Consider the following 18,154-nt stretch of genomic DNA (forward strand, 5'->3'; position numbering starts at 1 on the left):
ATTTTTCTTTTTTCTTTTACAGAGTCAGACTCACTTTCCATCATGTGCTTTTCTTACAGGCTTGATAGATAGCTCTGGACTGAGGTTCTTTCATACCACTGTTTTAAGGAAATACGATGCTGGGATAATTGAAGCAGGTCTCTGGGTCAGTCTCTTCCATAACATCCCACCAGGAATGCCTGAATTCAGATCAGAGGGTCATTGCACTCTGGAATGCCTTGAAGAGGTATGTCTCTTGCCTGACTTCATTGGTTAAAATGATTTATGAATTAACTAACATTCTCAGAAAAGTATGTGGTAAAACTTCCAAGAAACAAACATTAAAGTAAAAACTCTAAATTTAGCTATTATTAAGGATATTTGCTACATAGTGTTAAGAATATACCTATTATTAAGGATATGTAAATATTATTAAGTGCAATTTATTTACACATTAAAGGTTTATTTCTAATGGACACACTGCAAAGACAAGTCATCTTTTAATGTTGGGTTGGCAATTTAAGGAACACACTGGGCTCCTTTTTCTGTTTTTAAAATCCTAAAGTGTGTTTCCTCATTCTACCTTGGAGGACTGAGAGGCCTGACATTATGAAAGGAAGCTCTGGGTTCAAGAAGTAACTCAGGAACCTGGGTTTCTCCTCTTATTTTCTAAATATCAGTGATAGATTGCTATTTTATCTTTCCTTGTAATCTTGTCCCTGTTTGCACAACCCCTACCCCTCCCTCCCCTCTTCCCTGAACCTCTATTCTTTCTTCTTTCTCTTTTTCCATTTTATCTGTTACTCTATTGCCCTACTTCTCTCCATTCCCTTCTTCCTTCCTCACTAGAAGAAAAGAATAATGTTGACAAAAGTGAACAGAAGATAAAAGCTGCTGTTTCCCCAGAATTCAGCAATTTGAAGAGATGTTTCTGAATGAAAGCTCTGTAAACCTGAGGCATATTTTTAAATGGATTATAGTCAATATTGAGCTGAATAAATATTGTGACTTAGAATTTACTTGTGCTGAAAAGCAAATAGCCCTGAATAATCTCAATTAAGAATGGCATTGTGGCTGTTCAAGAATGTATTCATTTCTGCCTTAGGTTTTTTTTTTCTGCCAACTTTTCCTTCAGGCATTCATTACTGCAAACTGTTTCAACCTGCCATTTGTTCTTGTCCAATAGAATGGGTGCTTCCTGAGGGTATGAGCTTTCTTATTTTTGTCATCTAGCACCCAGAACAATGAACATAGATGGCATGAATATTTTCTCAATGCATGTTTTTATTTACTTGTTTGTTTTTGCTCTCAGAAATGCTGATGAGATTTTTTTTTTGGTCTCTCTCAGGCCCTAGAGGCTGAAAAACCAAGTGGAATTCATGTATTTGCTGTTCTTCTCCATGCCCATCTCGCTGGCAGGGGCATCAGGATGCGCCATTTCCGTAAAGGGGAGGAACTGAAGCTACTTGCTTATGATGATAACTTTGATTTCAATTTCCAGGAGTTTCAGTATCTAAAGGAAGAAAGAACCATCTTGCCGGTATGAATATCTTGATCCTTTTCTTTCCAAGAGTATGGAAGTCACAGTGACATACTTCAGACAGATTCTACCAGTCAAATGAGTTTGGCAGAAAAGTGCCAGAATTACAAAAGAATAAGACACCATTATCATTGTTCACCAGCCCAGACAGGATATTAATTTGTTTTTGAAGTTTACTGATTTCCCTATTACTTCTGGCAGTTGTTGTTCAGTCATTTCAGTTGGGTCCAACTCTTCATGCCCCCATTTGGGGTTTTCTTGGCAAAGATACTGGAGAGGATGGCCATTTCCTTCTCCAGCTCATTCAAAGATGAGGAAACTTAGGCAAACAAGTTTAAGTGACTTGCCCAGGGTCACACAGCCAGTAAGTGTCTGAGGCTGGTTTTGAACGCAGGTCTTTCTGATTCCAGGCCTGGTGCTCTATCTATTGCACCATCCAGTTGCTCCTGCTTCTGGAAGTGAAAGGTAGTAATTCAAGTGCAGATTTTAAAAGTAGTATTAGGTACTGGATACCCTAATGACTGCTTCCCTCTTTATTTGACTTAAAACTTAGAAATCCTTGGGCTTGAAGTCCTGTGTGACAAGCAATTGGGCATCTTCTTAAGAGAGGGTGACACGAATTTCAGTTGTATGAGGTGGAGAAAAGTGGTAAAAATGATAATAATAATAAACTTTGAGGCTGGATGGAAACATCACCATCTAAGAATGATTGTTACAGTGATGCCATAGACTGCTAGGCAATGTAGTGGATCGAGTACTGGACTTGGAGTTAGGAAGACCTAAGTTCAAATCTTTCCTTAGATATGTTTTATCTGTGCGACTCTGGGCAAGTAATTTCATTTCTTTGAGCCTCAGTTATCTGCTCTGTAAATTGAGGATGATGGACTTGATGGCCTCTCAAGTCCCTTCTGGCTCTAAATCTACCTTCTTATGATATAATGACTTTGTGCTTAATGATTTAAAGACTTGAGATGGGATCCATGTTTGTCACATATGGGTATGTGTGCATATGTGTTTGTATGAATGTATGTATATTGTAATAGGTGATAGAGTTGGGCATGTGCATTGATCTCTTACTGAGAGGCACACCCAGTTTGATGGGCCATTTATTTGCATGCATATGCAAATATCATACGCTGCATATGTATTCATATACTCAGATGCATTTTTTCACATACAACATATATACATGTATATCCATTATATGAAGAAATAGTCCAACTCATAACAACACTGAAAGTCATAGAGAAATTCTAAAAAGGAATACATTCTATCCATTTTTGTTAGTTGCTTTCATGGAAATCTTTTCATCAGTTTGATAGCATGACATATCCCATATCCTTATCCATGGTCACCTCTGCTACCAAAGCAGGATTTTCTCGCTGTTTAAGAGTGCATTTGAGTTCTATCCATAGAAGTTGTGACCCAAAACATGAGAAGTTTGAAATAAGTTCAATCTTTATATTATACTTTTATGACATCTTGTAACACAACACTTGAATTTTTGAAAGATAAATATTAAATATAAACTTAAAGCATCAGCAGCTAACTCTTTGGAAGTCTTGCCCCCATTAGTAACAGATTTGATAAATGAAGCAATGCAAAACTCCAAATCTGAGCACTTCTAATTCTGTTTTAGGGGGACAACTTAATCACAGAATGCTGCTATAACACTAGAGATCGCGTACGCATGACATGGGTAAGCAATTCTTTTGATTAGATCAAGTCGATTGGAAAAGAAGGCATGAACCTTCCTTTATTTTTCTAAGAAATGAGGGAACAAAATATTCTCACTTGGAAAGAGGGAAGGTAAGAACTTGTGTACTACCACAAGAAAATGAAGTAAAATGCTTTAGATTTTATTAGTATTCAAACCGATAAATGCAAATATGTTATGTGGATGACATTTTTTGATAATATAACTTTTTATAAGAAACTATTGCATGTATTTTTCATATCAAGTTTTATTACTAATAATCTCTTTGGTCATTACCTCAGTATATTAGAGCAACTGGATGGTAATGAGAGCAAGTTCAATCCTTGTATGGAGCTGTGGCCTTTTTTCTATTCCATGGCCTCAGAATCCCAAGCCTACAAGGAAAGCTGCTATAGGGGACCAATTCTGAGAGCCCAGGGATTGGCACAAATGTTTGTAGGGAAAATTATTCCAAATGTACACCTCATACACTCAGTGTAACAATGGCAATGCATTTATTCAAAACACTTTTTTTTATAAGACATGGGGATGTGAACTCTTTACCCCTTCTTACATCTTTATAAGATACGAATACCTTTTTGATGGAGTCAAGGGGAGTGATAACTTGATTGTGCGAGAAAGCAAATTAGCTATAGCTCTGCAGGGCTAAACTGTGCGTAGATTCTAGGAGTTAGAGACATTAAAAGCTGGGAGATATTGTAAGAGAAGTAGACCTCTACAGGTTTGGGGACAAGGTTGGGAGGAAAGAGAAAAAGGGAGAGACAGAGGCAGAGACAGAGAGAGACAGAGACAGAAAGAGAGAGACACAGAGGAAAAATGGGGGAGGGGAGAGGGAGAGAGACAGAGAGAGAGAGAGAATCATATTTATGAATAGTTTGTTCCATTCTTCATAATGGGAGACAAAACATATTTTTCTTCCTGTAAAACATATATGATTTTTCATTTCCAGTATTTCTAGAAAAATGTTATATAATTTAGTCACTGAATTCTTGACTAGGAAGCAGTATGGAATAATGAAAAGCATGCTAGACCTGAAGTCTAGAAATCTGAGTTCAAATTGTGGCTGCCACATTTAACTAGTTGTATGAAGTTAGGTAAGTCACTTAGCTTCTCCTAGGCTCAGCATCTTTAATTATAGTACCTGCCTCACTGGGTTGTCATAAGAATACTGCTTTGTAAACCTGAACGTACTTTGTAAGTTTGCACTGTTATTCTTGTGAATGTTTTTGGTCTCACACTACCATCATCCTAGTATTTGTTGTTGCTCAGTCATATCTGACTCTTCATGACCCCATTTGGGGTTTTCTCAGCAAAGATGCTGGAGTGGTTTGCCATTTCATTCTCCAGCTCATTTTACAGATGAGGAAACTGAGGCAAACAGAGTTAAGTGAACAGGGTCATACAGCTAATAATTATCTGAGGCTGGATTTGAACTTAGGTCTTCCTGGCTCCAGGCCCTGCACTTTATATTCATTGATTCACATAGCTGTCCCATGTCCTACTATTTCACAGAAATATAATTAATATAAGAAAATTCTTCCTTATTGAGGACAATTCTTATAAGAGGAAATGGCCTTTTAGAATGAGTGTTGTCTTTCTATCATATATTGCCTCCCAAAGTACCTCCCTTATTTCCAGGTACACTTTTAGCACTAACATTGTTTTAGCCATAAAATATAGCAGTCCTTTTGAAAGCCCCAGAGTTTTCCCTGACAGCCTACCCCACTTTAGACAAACCTATCCTAGCCACCTTAACATATTCTTGAAAAAACCCAATCTCCTCCTTTAGGAGGTGGGGATCATTCTCACCATATCCAGGGCAGACACTTAAGCAAATGTCAAAGATATCCTTCAGGATATCTAGCCTACTTATTAATGTCCTATGCTGATGACTTGTCTTGACCTTGGGTTCTTGAAGGCAGTGTAAGCATACTAGTAGGCCTTTGAGCATGGGACCAGCCACAAACTCTGTCCTGCACTTCAAGAATCTGCTTCATTAACATGCTGAGTCTCATCAGGGGATGGTTGATTAAGTGATGACTCATTGTTTACCATGAATATCTAGGAAATAGACTAAAGTGCGAATGGTCCTTGGAACAATAAAGCCCTATTGTGTATATGGAATGATGGTAACAGAGTGACAGAAAAGGGAGCCAATTGGTAAACATCCACTTTTAGGTCTACAAGTGCTATTTTATCAACCAATGTGCTCACTCACTGCTGGAAGAAATTAACAATATACATGTCAAAGAGCAGCAGCAATAATAACTAACCTTGCATAGGATCCTAGGATCACAGATGTGGGGCTGGAAGGGATTGATCTCATTTTATCCTCACACTAGCTCTGAGAGGGGGCAAATACAATTATAATCCATATTTTGCACATATGGAAACTGAGGCTAAGAGAGATTATGACATCACAGGCTCATTCATAAATATCTGAGATGAAATTTAAATTCAGGTCTTTTTGAGTCAAATTCTAGTGTCCTTTTCATTTTGCCATCCTCTCTCATGTGAAGTGAATAACATGTAAAAATAGAAGAATACAGATAGAGAACTTTCTCTGGAGAAATGAATAAAGAAGTTCTGTCTTTTCTAATTGAAATTCTGAACAAATACGAGTATATTGGGTAGAAATTTGATTTAACTAACATTTTAGTAAACATGTAAAGAAATTTGAAAGAAGGGATATATCATTCATTCATTCATTTAACAAGTAATGAACTCCTACTGTGTGCTTTTGTATTTCATAAAAATTGTTGCACATTATCCCACATTTGTTTGAAACTGAATAGCATTACCACTTGTAAGTTATTAGGATAGTTTTACAGGTAGCTTTATCAAATTTTTTCTCCTTTCTTCCTAGAAAAATTTAGCTTAGACTTGGTGATGTGATTCCCAACCCTAAGATCAGAGCTAGAGTTAGGATGAGCTACTTGGATGAGGTGAAGTGAACTATTCTTCTATGCCCTCTCTGAGCTTAACTGAGATTAAACTTTATGCTGTTGCCCCAAGATGAAAAAACAACGCTACTTTCATAGTTATGAAATAAAAAAAAATAAGCCAAACTGGTTATCTGCTGCATCAGAGATAGGTTAATCTAGGTGATTGGTGGAATTGTTGACAGAAGTCGTCGGGTTGGCCACACAGGTTAGAAAAGTTACTAGGTCAATTAATACAAGATGGTCTTGTAATAAACATAGCCACTATTCCTGATAATTATGAACGATAACTCAGAAAACCAAAATCCTGCTCAGGCTATAGGCTATTTGCTTCAAGATTCCTTATACCTCAATGTTATTGGGGATTCTAGGATATTGCTCCATGTGTTACCCATTCCTCAACCACAGGTAATGATGGCTGTTATTAATGCTACTTTGGTTAAATGCCTCCATTTTTAGGGTGGACTAAGCACCAGAAGTGAAATGTGCCTCTCATATCTACTCTACTATCCAAGAATCAATCTTACTCGATGTGCAAGTATTCCAGACATTATGGAACAACTTCAGTTCATTGGTGTTAAGGAGATCTACAGGCCAGTCACGTAAGTAGTCCAAGGTCCCATGGCATGGGTTATCTATCTTAGTATGGCTCCAAATGAGCTTAATTTTTGTATTGGCTTCATTATCCAGCCATGATACTTTTGGCTTTGTTGTTCCATCATTTTTATACTAGTGGGAGGAACACCTGGACGGGTGACCTCACATGTTTCCCAGCTGTTCTCTTTTGCCATATAAAACAGAAAAAGGAAAATTGGACTCACTTGCTTTGGTTAGCCATAAGGAGATCTTCAAAGTGAGTGTCATTAAGTCCCGGAATTTAATAGTAAGGGAAGTGGTCTCCTTTGGAGATTTAGATGCAGATTAGATTCTAGTTTGTCTTGAGTATGAAAATAGATCTGCCTACGTATTTGATGATTTCAAGGTCCCTTTCTTTCTTATAAAGGTATTATTTTTTAAGGTGACAAGCACTCAGGTAACATTAATATTAGACTCTTTAGCAGTTAACTTGATAGCTATCAGCAATTACAGCAAAACTACATATAAATCATTAGGAGGAGGAATACCAAGTTAATCAAGAAACATTAATTTACCACCTACTATATGTCAGACACTGCTAATACTGGGACAACATACAGAAACGGCATTGAAAAAGCTGACTCTCAAGGTGCTTACATTCTGTTAGGAGAAAGAACATGTATACATTTAAACATATACAAAGTTTAAAATAAGGCAATTTGGGGAGACAGGCATTAGAAGCTGGAGGGGGGTGGTAATCAGAAGAAGCCTCATATTGGAAACTGTGCTTGTGTTGTGTTTAAGTCCTAACTTCAGGTGATTCAGTCACATCAATTCTTTAAGGCGGTTTCCTCATATGATAGCTGGGGTGGAAGATTAGATTAAATAACAGCCTATATCTTAGTATCCTGAGCCACTTCCTCTTGTAGAATCTTAGTTTCCAAAGCTGTAAAACAAGGGAGTTGAACTAAATGGTCTCTAAGAACTCTTTCTGCTCTAAAATTCTGTAATTTTAAATGGGATACATAGCATATAAGGGAAGAAAGCAATGCAGTACTGTGGCAATGGGAAAAAACCTAAGCATTTTTTAAAATAGTTCACAACTGAGTTGAAAATATTTCTGGAGAATGAAATTCATTCATTATGAATTGGCAGAATGAACAACCAGATCACAAGATTCAGAGTTCATGAAGTTATGACTGAGATATGGGTTCTTTTTATCTTGGCAGAGGCAAGGTTTCATGAAAAGAGATCCTGAAAAGAGATTATGATTTTTGCCTGATGTGAATTCCTAAAAGCAAGTCACTTCTGAACAACATCATAAATTGTGGATTGTGATAACAATATTTTGTAGAATCTCAGATCTATAGGGACCTTGGAGATCATCTAGTTCTAGTCCAAGCAATACCTGAACAGGAATCTCCACCACTATTACCAAAACAAAGGGTTTCTGGCAAGGAGTGACTTACATACCACTTATAGATCTTCAGGGATGGAATATTTACTATCTTTAGTGACAATGCATTCTTCTTTTTGATAGCTCCAATAATCAGAAAGTTTTTCTTTAGAACCAGCTGAAATCTACCTCTCTATAACTTCCATTCATTCCTCTTAGTTCTGCCCTCTGGAGCAAAGGAAAATAAGTCAAACCTCTGTTCTATGGGATAACACATCAAATACTTAGGATCATAGGACCAGAGATTTAAAGTCGGAAGGAACTTAAGGATAGTAGCCATATTGCTTTGTTATCTCTTGATTATTGTCCTTCATAATTGAAGAGGACCAAAATGACATCACTAGGTTAGGGTCAATGTACAGTGTGTCCAACTGTGGCTGATCAGACCAATGTGAGCTCGGAAGGCTCCACCACAGGTCATAAACGATTAGTTTGTATGAACATTTGGTATGGAATTTGAATTGAGCTTGGGATACTCTAAAACTCCCCAGTCTTTTTCACATAATCTTCTGCTAAACTATGACTTCCCTTTCCTGAATTTGTGCAGTTTAACTCACATTTAGAAGTTAAAATTTTTATGTATTATATTTCATCCAATTCCACTGAGCTGATTTTTCTAATCAACACATATTGTCCTAAATTTTGATTCTATTGCCAGCGTGATAGCTATCCCCCTCAGCTTCATGTCTTCTTCACATTTGATAAGCATGCCATCTATGCTTTTTCCAAGATACTGATAACAGTTTTGAACAGAAACAGTCAATAACAGATACCATGGGACATTCTACTAGAGACCTCTCTGAATCTAACTAATGATACTATCATATCTATCCCTCTCCATCTTATACCTGAGTATTACATGAAAGAAACTTAATTCAACTATCTTCCTAACATTATGCCATATTTGTGATATTCTCTTGATTCACCACTCTAGTGGCTGTTCTGAGAAGGAAATGAGTTTAACTCAATTGTCCTATTCTTGATGAAACCATGCTGGCACTAACTGGTCAATTAATCGTTGCTTCAATTTTTAAGGAATCACAAACCATCCTTTAAGGGATATTCTATAATTTTTTTTAACCAGGAATTAATGTTAAACTCAGTGAATAGTTTAAAAATACAGCTTCTTTCCTTTTTTGCTTTAAATAATATTTTATTTTTTCCCAATTACATATCAAGAAAATTTTTAGCCTTCATTTTAATAAGATTTTAGAGTTCAAAATTTTTCTCTCTCCCTCCCTTCCCTGCCCTCTTCTGAAAATGGTAGCCAGTTTGATATAATTTATTCATGTACTATCATGTAAAACATATTTCCATATTTGTCACAGTTGTAGAAGACACAGATCAAAAGAAAAAAACATAAGAAAGAATAAAGTGGAAAAAACATGCTTCAGTCTGCATTCAGAGTACATCAGTTCTTTATCTGGATGTGGCTGGCATTTTCCTTCATGAGTCCTTTGTACTTGTCTTGGATCGATGTGTTGCAGAGAAAAGCTGAGTCATTCATAGTTGATCATCAATGTTGCTGATATTGTGTACAATGTTTTCTTGGTTTGTCTCATTTCACTTTGCATCAGTTTGTATAAGTCTTTCCAGGTTTTTCTGAAATCTGCCTGTTCATCATTTCTTATTGCATAATAGTATTCCATTACATTCGTACACCACAGAATGCTCAGCCATTCCCCAACTGATGGGCATCCCCTCAATTTCCAATATTTTGCCACCACAAATAGGGTTGTTATAAATATTTTTTGCACATGTAGGTCCTTTTTCCTTTTTTATGATCTCTTTGGGATGCAGACCTAGTAGTGCTATTGCTGGATCAAAGGGTATGCAGAGTTTGGTTGCCTTGGGGCATAGTTCCAAATTGCTCTCCAGAATGGGATCAGTTCAAGACTCTACCAACAATGCATCAGTGTCTAAATTTTCTCACATCTTCTCTATCATTTATCATTTTCCTTTTTTTTTTGATGTGTTAGCCAATCTGATTGGTGTCAGGTGGTATTTTGGAATTATTTTAATTTGCGTTTATCTAATCAAAAGTGATTTAAGCACTTCTTCATGTGCCTATAGCTATCTTTGATTTCTTCATCTGAAATTGGGGAATGGCTTGCATTCTTATAAATTTGACTCAATTCTCTATATATTTGAGAAATGAGGCCTTTATCAGAGACACTTGCTGTAAAGATTGTTTCCCAGCGTCCTACTTTCCTTCTAATTTTGGTTGCATTGGTTTTATATCTACAAAAGCCTTTCAACTTAATATGATCAAAATGATCTCTTCTGCATTTTGTAATGCTCTTTATTTCTTGTTTGCTTATGAATCCTTCCCCTCCTCATAGAGCTGACAAGCAGACTATTCCTCACTTTTCTAATTTGATTCTTCACTGTCTAAAGTACCCTTTAGCAATGATGTAGCTTCCTTCCTTCTCTCTTTTAATTAGGTCTATTTTTGCTTTTACTTTGTCTAAGATCGAGATTGCTATCCCTGCTTTTTTTTTTACTTCAGCTGAAGCATAATAGATTCTGCTCCACCCCCTTACCTTTACTCTGTGTGTGTGTGTGTGTGTGTGTGTGTGTGTGTGTGTCTGCTTCAAATGTGTTTCTTTTAAGCAACATATTGTAGGATTCTGGTTTTTGATCCACTCTGCTATCTGCTTCCATTTTGTGGGAAAATTCATCCCATTCCTATTCACAGTTATACTTGTTACCCATGTATTTCCCTTCTGTTTGTCCTCTCTCTTCTTTCATCCTTTCCCAGTTCACCAATGTTTTGCTTTTGTCTACCACTTCTCCTGATATACCATCCCTTCTGTAACCTCACCGCTTGCTTAATCTCCTTCCCTCCTACTTCCTTATTGGGTAAGATAGATTTCTACATGTATATTATTCCCTCTTTGAGCTGATACCAATGAGAGAAAGGTTCAAGTGATGCCCACAGCCTACCCTCCCATATTCCCCTCCACTGTAATAGGCCTTTCTAGCCTCTTTGTATGAGATAATTTACCCCATTCTACCTCTCCTTTTCTTCGGCACCCATTATACTCCTGTTCCTCGTTCATTAATTTTTTATGTCATTCCTTCAAATTCACCTTAAACCCGTACTCTCTCTTTATGTATATTCCTTCTATCTGTACTGTTAGTGATGAAATTAAGTTACAAGTATCATCTTCCTGTATAGGGATGTAAACAATTTAGTTCCATTAAATCTTCTCCTTTCCCCTTTTTTCCTGTTTATGCTTCTCTTGGGTCTTGATATTGGAGGTCAGATTTTTGGTTTAATTCGGGTTTTCTTCTTATGAAGACTTGAAATCCTTCTATTTTGTTAAATGACCACTTTTTCCCTTGATGTATTATGTTTAATTTTTCTGGGTAAATGATTCTAGGTTGTAGTCCTAGTTCCTTTGCTCTTTAAAATATCAGGCTCCATGACCTCTGGTCCTTTAATGTTGTAGCTGCCAAGTCCTGTGTGATCCTGACTGTGACTCCCCAATATTCAAATTTTTTTCCTGGTGACTTTTAGTATTTTTTCCTTGAACCGATAGTTCCCAATAGTTCTGAAATTTGGTTATAATGTTCTTTGGGGTTTTTATTTTGGGATCTCTTTCATGAGGTGACCAGTGGAATCTTTCAATGCCCGTTTTGCCCTCTGGTTTTAGGACATCATGGCAGTTTTCCTTGGTGATTTCTTGAAAGATGCTGTCCAGGTCTTCCTTTTGATTATGGTTTTCAGGTAGTCCAACTATTCTGATATTGTCTCTCCTGGATCTATTTTCCAAGGCAGTTGTTTTTCCCACGAGGTATTTTACATTTTCTTCCATTTTTTTTTTCATTCAAACCCATAAGGTTTGATGGATTCATGATGTCTTCCAGAGTCATTTGCTTCCACTTGCCCAAATCTAACTTTTAGGGTGTTGGTTTCCTCAATTTTCTGTTGTACTTTCTTTTCTATTTGGCCAATTGTATTCTTTAAGGAGTTGTTGTTTTTTTTCCCAGTGGATTTTTGTATCTTCCCTTCCATTTGGCCAATTCTACTTTTTAAGGAGTTTTCCATGTCATTGACTCTTTTCTCATAATTCTCTTGCATAATTCTCATTTCTTTTACCATTTATTCTTCTACCTGTCATATGATTTTTAAGCTTCTTTTTGAGCTCTTCCATGAGGTTTTTCAGGGATTGAGATGACTTCCCATTCTTCTTTGGGGTTTTGCCCATAGGTGTTTTGACACTCTTATCCTCTTTTGAGTTTGTGTCTTGCTCTTCCCTGTCACCATAATAACTTTCTATGATCAGATTCTCTTTTTTTTTTGGTTGTATTTTGCTCATCTTTTTTTTGCCTTTTCCCTTTCTTTTAAATTTGAGCTCTGCTCTCAGGGTGAAAGGGGCACTGTCTCTGTCTTCTTGTGCTAGTGGCTATAGGCCTTGGCTGTTTGCCTGGTGCTGTGCTGATGTTGCCCTGAGGCCCATGGGGGACCCCTGCATCTGGTGCTATGCTGAGGATGTGGGGTGGGGTTTAGCTGGCACTGCTAGAGGCTGTAGGGGTCTGGCAGCTTATGTGATGCTGAACTGGGGTCCTAGTGATGGTATCTGGCATGTGCTGAGGCACGGTGGGGTGTTTCTACATTTCCCCATGGCTACACTGAAGCATGTGGTAGTCTGGCCTCTGGAGACTGCCTGTTTGCATGGGACTACACTGAAGTATGCTAGCTTGTGGCTGCCTGTTTGCTTTGGCACCCATAAGATTGGCATCTACCTGTTTGCCTGGGACTATACTGAAGCACATGGTAGTTCTTGGAGTATAGTCTGCCAGTTCCCCTGGCTATGCTAAGGCACTTGGGGGGTCCTCCTGGTGTTGATGTTTGCCTGCTCCACTACATTGGGGCTCAGGATCTCCCTCAGGTTTACTGAGGTGAGGCTTGCTGCTGGCTTGTTGAGATGCTTCCTGACCTGGACCGCACTCCTCTTTCACCCAAGTGAGACAGACTTTCTTGCCGATTCTCCAAGTTTCTTGGGCTAAAAGATTGTTTCACTTTGTCTTTTTACTAGTTCTGCTGTTCCAGCATTTGTTTTGTGGTTCTATTTCATGGTTGTTTGGAGGTAAGTATGGGAGAGTTACAGAAATTTACTATTTACTCCACCATCTTGGCTCCCAGAAGTTTGGATCCTCTTTTCTTTTAAAAAAAAAATCAGAATAACAGGTAAACAGGAAATTTCATGTTCTCTATGGTTTTTCATGGATCACTAATAGCAGCTCAGCAATTATATATGTTAATTCTTTCCCCATGCTGTTCGTATGGGCCATGGTTACTTTATCTCATTAATGGCTGTGAGGTCTTTTACTGTCTCCTATCTTACTTTCAATAATTTTTGATCCATTCTTCTCAGTCTAAAGATTATTATTCTTGTTAGAGAAAACAAAATATAAGTTGAATAGCTCCTTTTAGTCTCTGGAATACATAATCATTGCCTATCTACTCTAAGCAGCTGTTCTATCCCTTTTTAATCTTCCTCTTGTCACCAAGTTTGCTTAAACAAACAAAAAAAAAACTTCCCCTTTTAAAAGTCCATTCCATTTATGGGTAGTTTTAGATTAGCCTGACCCGATGCCACTCTTTCATTATTTTAAATTTTATTTTTGAATTAAAAAGCATTTATTTCTCCCCTCCCATCATTTATCTCCATTGAAGAATAAGAAAACAAAAGAAAAACAAGCCACTTAGAACAAAATAGTCTAGAAAACAAATTCTCACATTGGCCATATTCAAAATTTAAGTCATATTCTGCATATTGAGTTCATTTCCTCTCTCTTAGCAGATTGGTAGCATGATTCATCACTCATTTGGAATAGTGATTAGTCATTGCATCAACCAGAGTTTTTGAGTCTTTCAGAGTTGCTATTATAAAAATTGTTCTTGTGGTTCTGTTTTGCTCTACATCTGTGTATGAAAGTCTTCCTAGGTTTTTCTGAAACTATATAGCACAACAATATTCCATCATATGCATATATAATAACTTGTTCAACCGTTCCTTAATTGGTTAGCATTACTTCAGTTTCCAGATCTTTACCACTATGAAAAGAGCTGCTATAAATATTTTTGTACAGTAAATTTTCCCTTTCTTTGAGTATCTTAGATTTTTAAAAGACATGTAAGGAAGATGGAAAAAAAAAATGGAAGGTACCATTAGGTACCATTATGGTCATTGGGAGTTAGCTTGATAGCTGTCAGCAATGCTAGCAAATCTACATAGAAACCATTAGAGCAAAGAAGAACAAGTTAATCAATAGGCATTAATTAGCCATCTACAATGTAGCAGACAGTGTGCTATGTACTGGTGTTACAAAGACAACTCTGCAACAGCCTGACTTCAAGGTGCTCACATTCCATTGAGAGAAAGAACATGTACACATTTAAGCATATATAAAGTATATCCAAAGATTAGTAATGATAGCTAGCATTTACATAGCTCCAACTATGTATCAAGTACTCTCCTAAGTACTTTATAAATTATCTATTTTGAGCCTTACCAGAATGTGGAGCTTTACCAGAACAGGTAAAAATGACTTCCCCAGGGTCAGATAGCTAATCAATATCTGAAGCTAGACTTGAACTTAGGTCTTTTTGACTCCAGGCCCAACGCTATTCACTGCACCACCTTGCTGCCTGTAGTAGTGGGGAATTGCTGAGTCAAAGGGTATGAAAAGTTTAGTCACTTTCCTTGCAACATTCCAAATTAAAAGTGAGAATGTTTGGATTTCATAGCTCCATCAATGTGTTTGTCATGGTACACCCCTTCAAACATTGACTGTTCTGTCATTTTTCATCTTTATTAATTTGCATGGAGATGAAAACTCAAAATTGTTTTAATTTGCAATTCCTTTTTTTTCTATCAGCAACTTGGAGCTTGTTTTCTTGTACTCATTTATATGCGAATCTTCTTTTGAAAACTGTATATATTCCGTGCCTACTTGTCTATTGAGGAATCACTCTTAGTGTTACATATTTGCATCAAATCCATCTATATCTTGGCTATCCAACTTTTATCAATAATGTTTGATGCAAATATTTTCCTATTCTACCTTTTCCTTTCTAATTTATTACATAAAAGCTTTTAAATTTTATCTTTTTGAAATTGTCCACTTTTTAATAATTTCTTTTATCCTTTGTTTCATTAAGATTTCTCCCATATGTCCCACCTGTATTTGTGAAAAATACTTGATTTCATCTTTTTTTTAAAAATTTCATGACTTTTTATATTCATGATACATGTATATCCATTTTGAATGTAAACTATTTTCTCCTCTGAAAGTTTGGCTTCACCGTATATGGGAAGATCTTCAAACCTATTGAGTCATTCAATAAGCATTTATTAAGCATTTAGAATGTGCCTGGCAATGTGCTAAGCTTTAAATATACAAAAAAGGTCAAAAGACAGTCCCTGCCTTCAAGGAGTTCACAATCCAATGAACCTCCCAGAATGCAGTAGTCTTTTTACTCCCCCTTCCATCTCTGTAGCACATTCTTCTTTCCTCAAACTCCTAACAGTCTCCTATAGGAATTCATTTTCCTCTTTGAATTCTTCTTGAATTACTTCTTCCCTTCATGTAACCAGTTATTTGTTTATCCCTCATAGGCTGGAGAGCAAAGTCAGCCCATTCACCCTATCAGGGAAACCATCCTGCATTTTGCATTTAATAACTGTCACTTGCCATTTGCAGTTCCTGCAGGTCTCTACAACGTTCCTCTCTCCTTTCCATACTCGCTGAAACTGAGATCCTCCGTTCTCTGTCCCTCTTGTTAGTTCTCATAGCCAGCGGCTTTGGCAAGCTGCTTATTTGCTGGGGCTCTTCACTGCATGAGGCTCTTGCTGAGGGTTCCTGAGCAAAGCTTTCTTGTTATTATGATTTCCTGTTTTTTTTTTTTTCTGGGGCTTTCCCTGAGATCTGAAGCACTTGCTTTGATTTGCAGGTGTGTTTGATCTGCAATTAGCAGATTCCTACTCCCCCTACTGCAGACATTAACTGCCCTCAGTTGTTATCTTCCTTTCTCTCCTCTCCTCTCACCTCTCAACAGACTTCAGAGACTGTCTACTGGAGTCTCGACTCTTCTCTGTTGCACCATCTTCTGATGTCCTGGTTATCTCTTTCTCTTTGATGAACTTATCGTCAGTAAATGACGTACTCCTCTGGTAAGTGAGCAAGGATGTGTGATGTGCAAAGTCTTTGTAATTACCCAGTGATCCCAGGATCAGCAGTATGGAGCTATTAAACAAAGTGAAAACAGTAGCTCATGTTTATGTTTCCATGGATGCAGACTGGCAATTCCTCTATAAATCATAGTCTCAGAGAGTTTCCTAGGCTACTACTGAGAGAGAGGCTAAGTGATTTACTGATAATAACGCCAGATTTTCCTAACTCCAATCCAACACCAACCATCTACTTACTCGGCCTGATTTTTGTAAATATCATTATATCCATTTTAAAACTTATACTCACAATTTACCAAAGATTGTGTAATTTCTAAGTGACAGAGCTAGGATTCAAACCCAGACCTTTTGACTTTCCAACTACAGCAGTTTTTCTTAATCTGGGGCCCATGAACTTTCTTTTTTTTTTCCTTTCTGATATTTTGATAACTATTTCAATGTAATTGGTTTCCTTTGTAATCCTATGCATTTTATTTTGCATATTTAAATATGTCATTCCGAAAAGGGGTCCATAGGTTTAATCAGATTGCAGAAAGGGTCCAGGACAGAAAAAAAGTTTAAGAACTCCTGGTGTCTTTCTGCAAATCACGTTTGGCAGTTTAGCTATCCAGGACTAACTCATGTTCTTGCATTTAGACCATTGACAGTTTTCAATATCATCAAATATGTATATTTCCTGAATTTTTTAGGGGGAAAGGATACTCAAACTTCTCCAAAAGAATAAATTTTTTGTTGTTTAAAACAAAAGGAAAAGGCAAAGCTGTGTAATAATACAAGATGGTTCTTTGGTGCATTGCTCTATGGCACCACAATTTTCTTCTGGATCCTGAACCATCTGGAGATTCTAGATATATTTGGTTCCCATTCCCCAAGAGAGCCATGTTCATGTCCAAATGTCCCAAAGTATCAATAATTCTCAGATTACTCTACTTAAGAAATGTGATACTTGGGTAGCATTGAGCAAACTGGTCTTTGGATTACTTTGGAAGAAAGTGGGAAGGGCCTCACAGTACAAGGCCGGTCTTGAAATGACATTGCCCACATCAAGCCATTCATCATCATGGCTAAATTTATTTAGTCTTCCCAAGCATGAATAAAAAAGAGCCTCTCTTTTGAAAAACACATTAGGACTCTAAATCAGAGATTGGGTTTTACTTCATCATCACAGTGACATAATTGATGGTAAAGTCCAAACCAATATGGTGCTGGCTGAGAGATCTAAAGGAAAGAAAATAGATGGGTCATTTTTTCTTCTTCTTCTAACTCAAAGGAACACTGCTAGTGTGGTTTAGGGCCCTCCCTATTTTTTAAATAAGCTATTAAAAAGGAATGTTGTGTAACCTAATGTGGCAAAAAAAAAAATTGCCGTTCTGTGTTTTTAGTTTCATTTACAACTAGTTGCTCTGTTTTAAAGTTAACATTTCCCAGGCACCTAGGATCAGCTAAAGGGGGATAAAAAGCTGACAACCAAATCCTCTCTCCATTGCATTATCTATTAAGTGGGAGGAATGGAGGGGAACATTACTTCTGCCTTACAAAAATATGGCAAGGCTCTACTGAACACCTAAAGTTTGCAGTGATCACACAAGGTAACAGATTAGGAAAACAGGCTTAGAAAAGTGGTTGTTTTTTTATGTGCCCAAATCATCCTTCCCTCCACTTCCCCACTCTAGATTGTGTCTAGAGAATTCCAGGGAGGAATTTCCTCTGACAAAAGCATTTTGATAGAGGAAAAAGAAT

General features: G+C 37.2%; 1 protein-coding gene across 1 annotated transcript in view; it reads left to right on the forward strand.

Moving 5' to 3' along the window:
• Positions 1-18,154, forward strand: part of MOXD1 (monooxygenase DBH like 1) — a 177,426-nt gene that overhangs the window by 79,389 nt on the left and 79,883 nt on the right. The window contains exons 7-10 of the mRNA XM_036768249.1: positions 60-226; positions 1,328-1,519; positions 3,159-3,218; positions 6,638-6,780. Of these exons, the coding sequence (XP_036624144.1) occupies positions 60-226; positions 1,328-1,519; positions 3,159-3,218; positions 6,638-6,780 (562 nt within the window). The remainder of the gene's footprint in view (positions 1-59; positions 227-1,327; positions 1,520-3,158; positions 3,219-6,637; positions 6,781-18,154) is intronic.

Source organism: Trichosurus vulpecula, chromosome 7 (assembly GCF_011100635.1).
Source record: "Trichosurus vulpecula isolate mTriVul1 chromosome 7, mTriVul1.pri, whole genome shotgun sequence".
In the NCBI taxonomy this organism is placed as follows: domain Eukaryota; kingdom Metazoa; phylum Chordata; class Mammalia; order Diprotodontia; family Phalangeridae; genus Trichosurus; species Trichosurus vulpecula.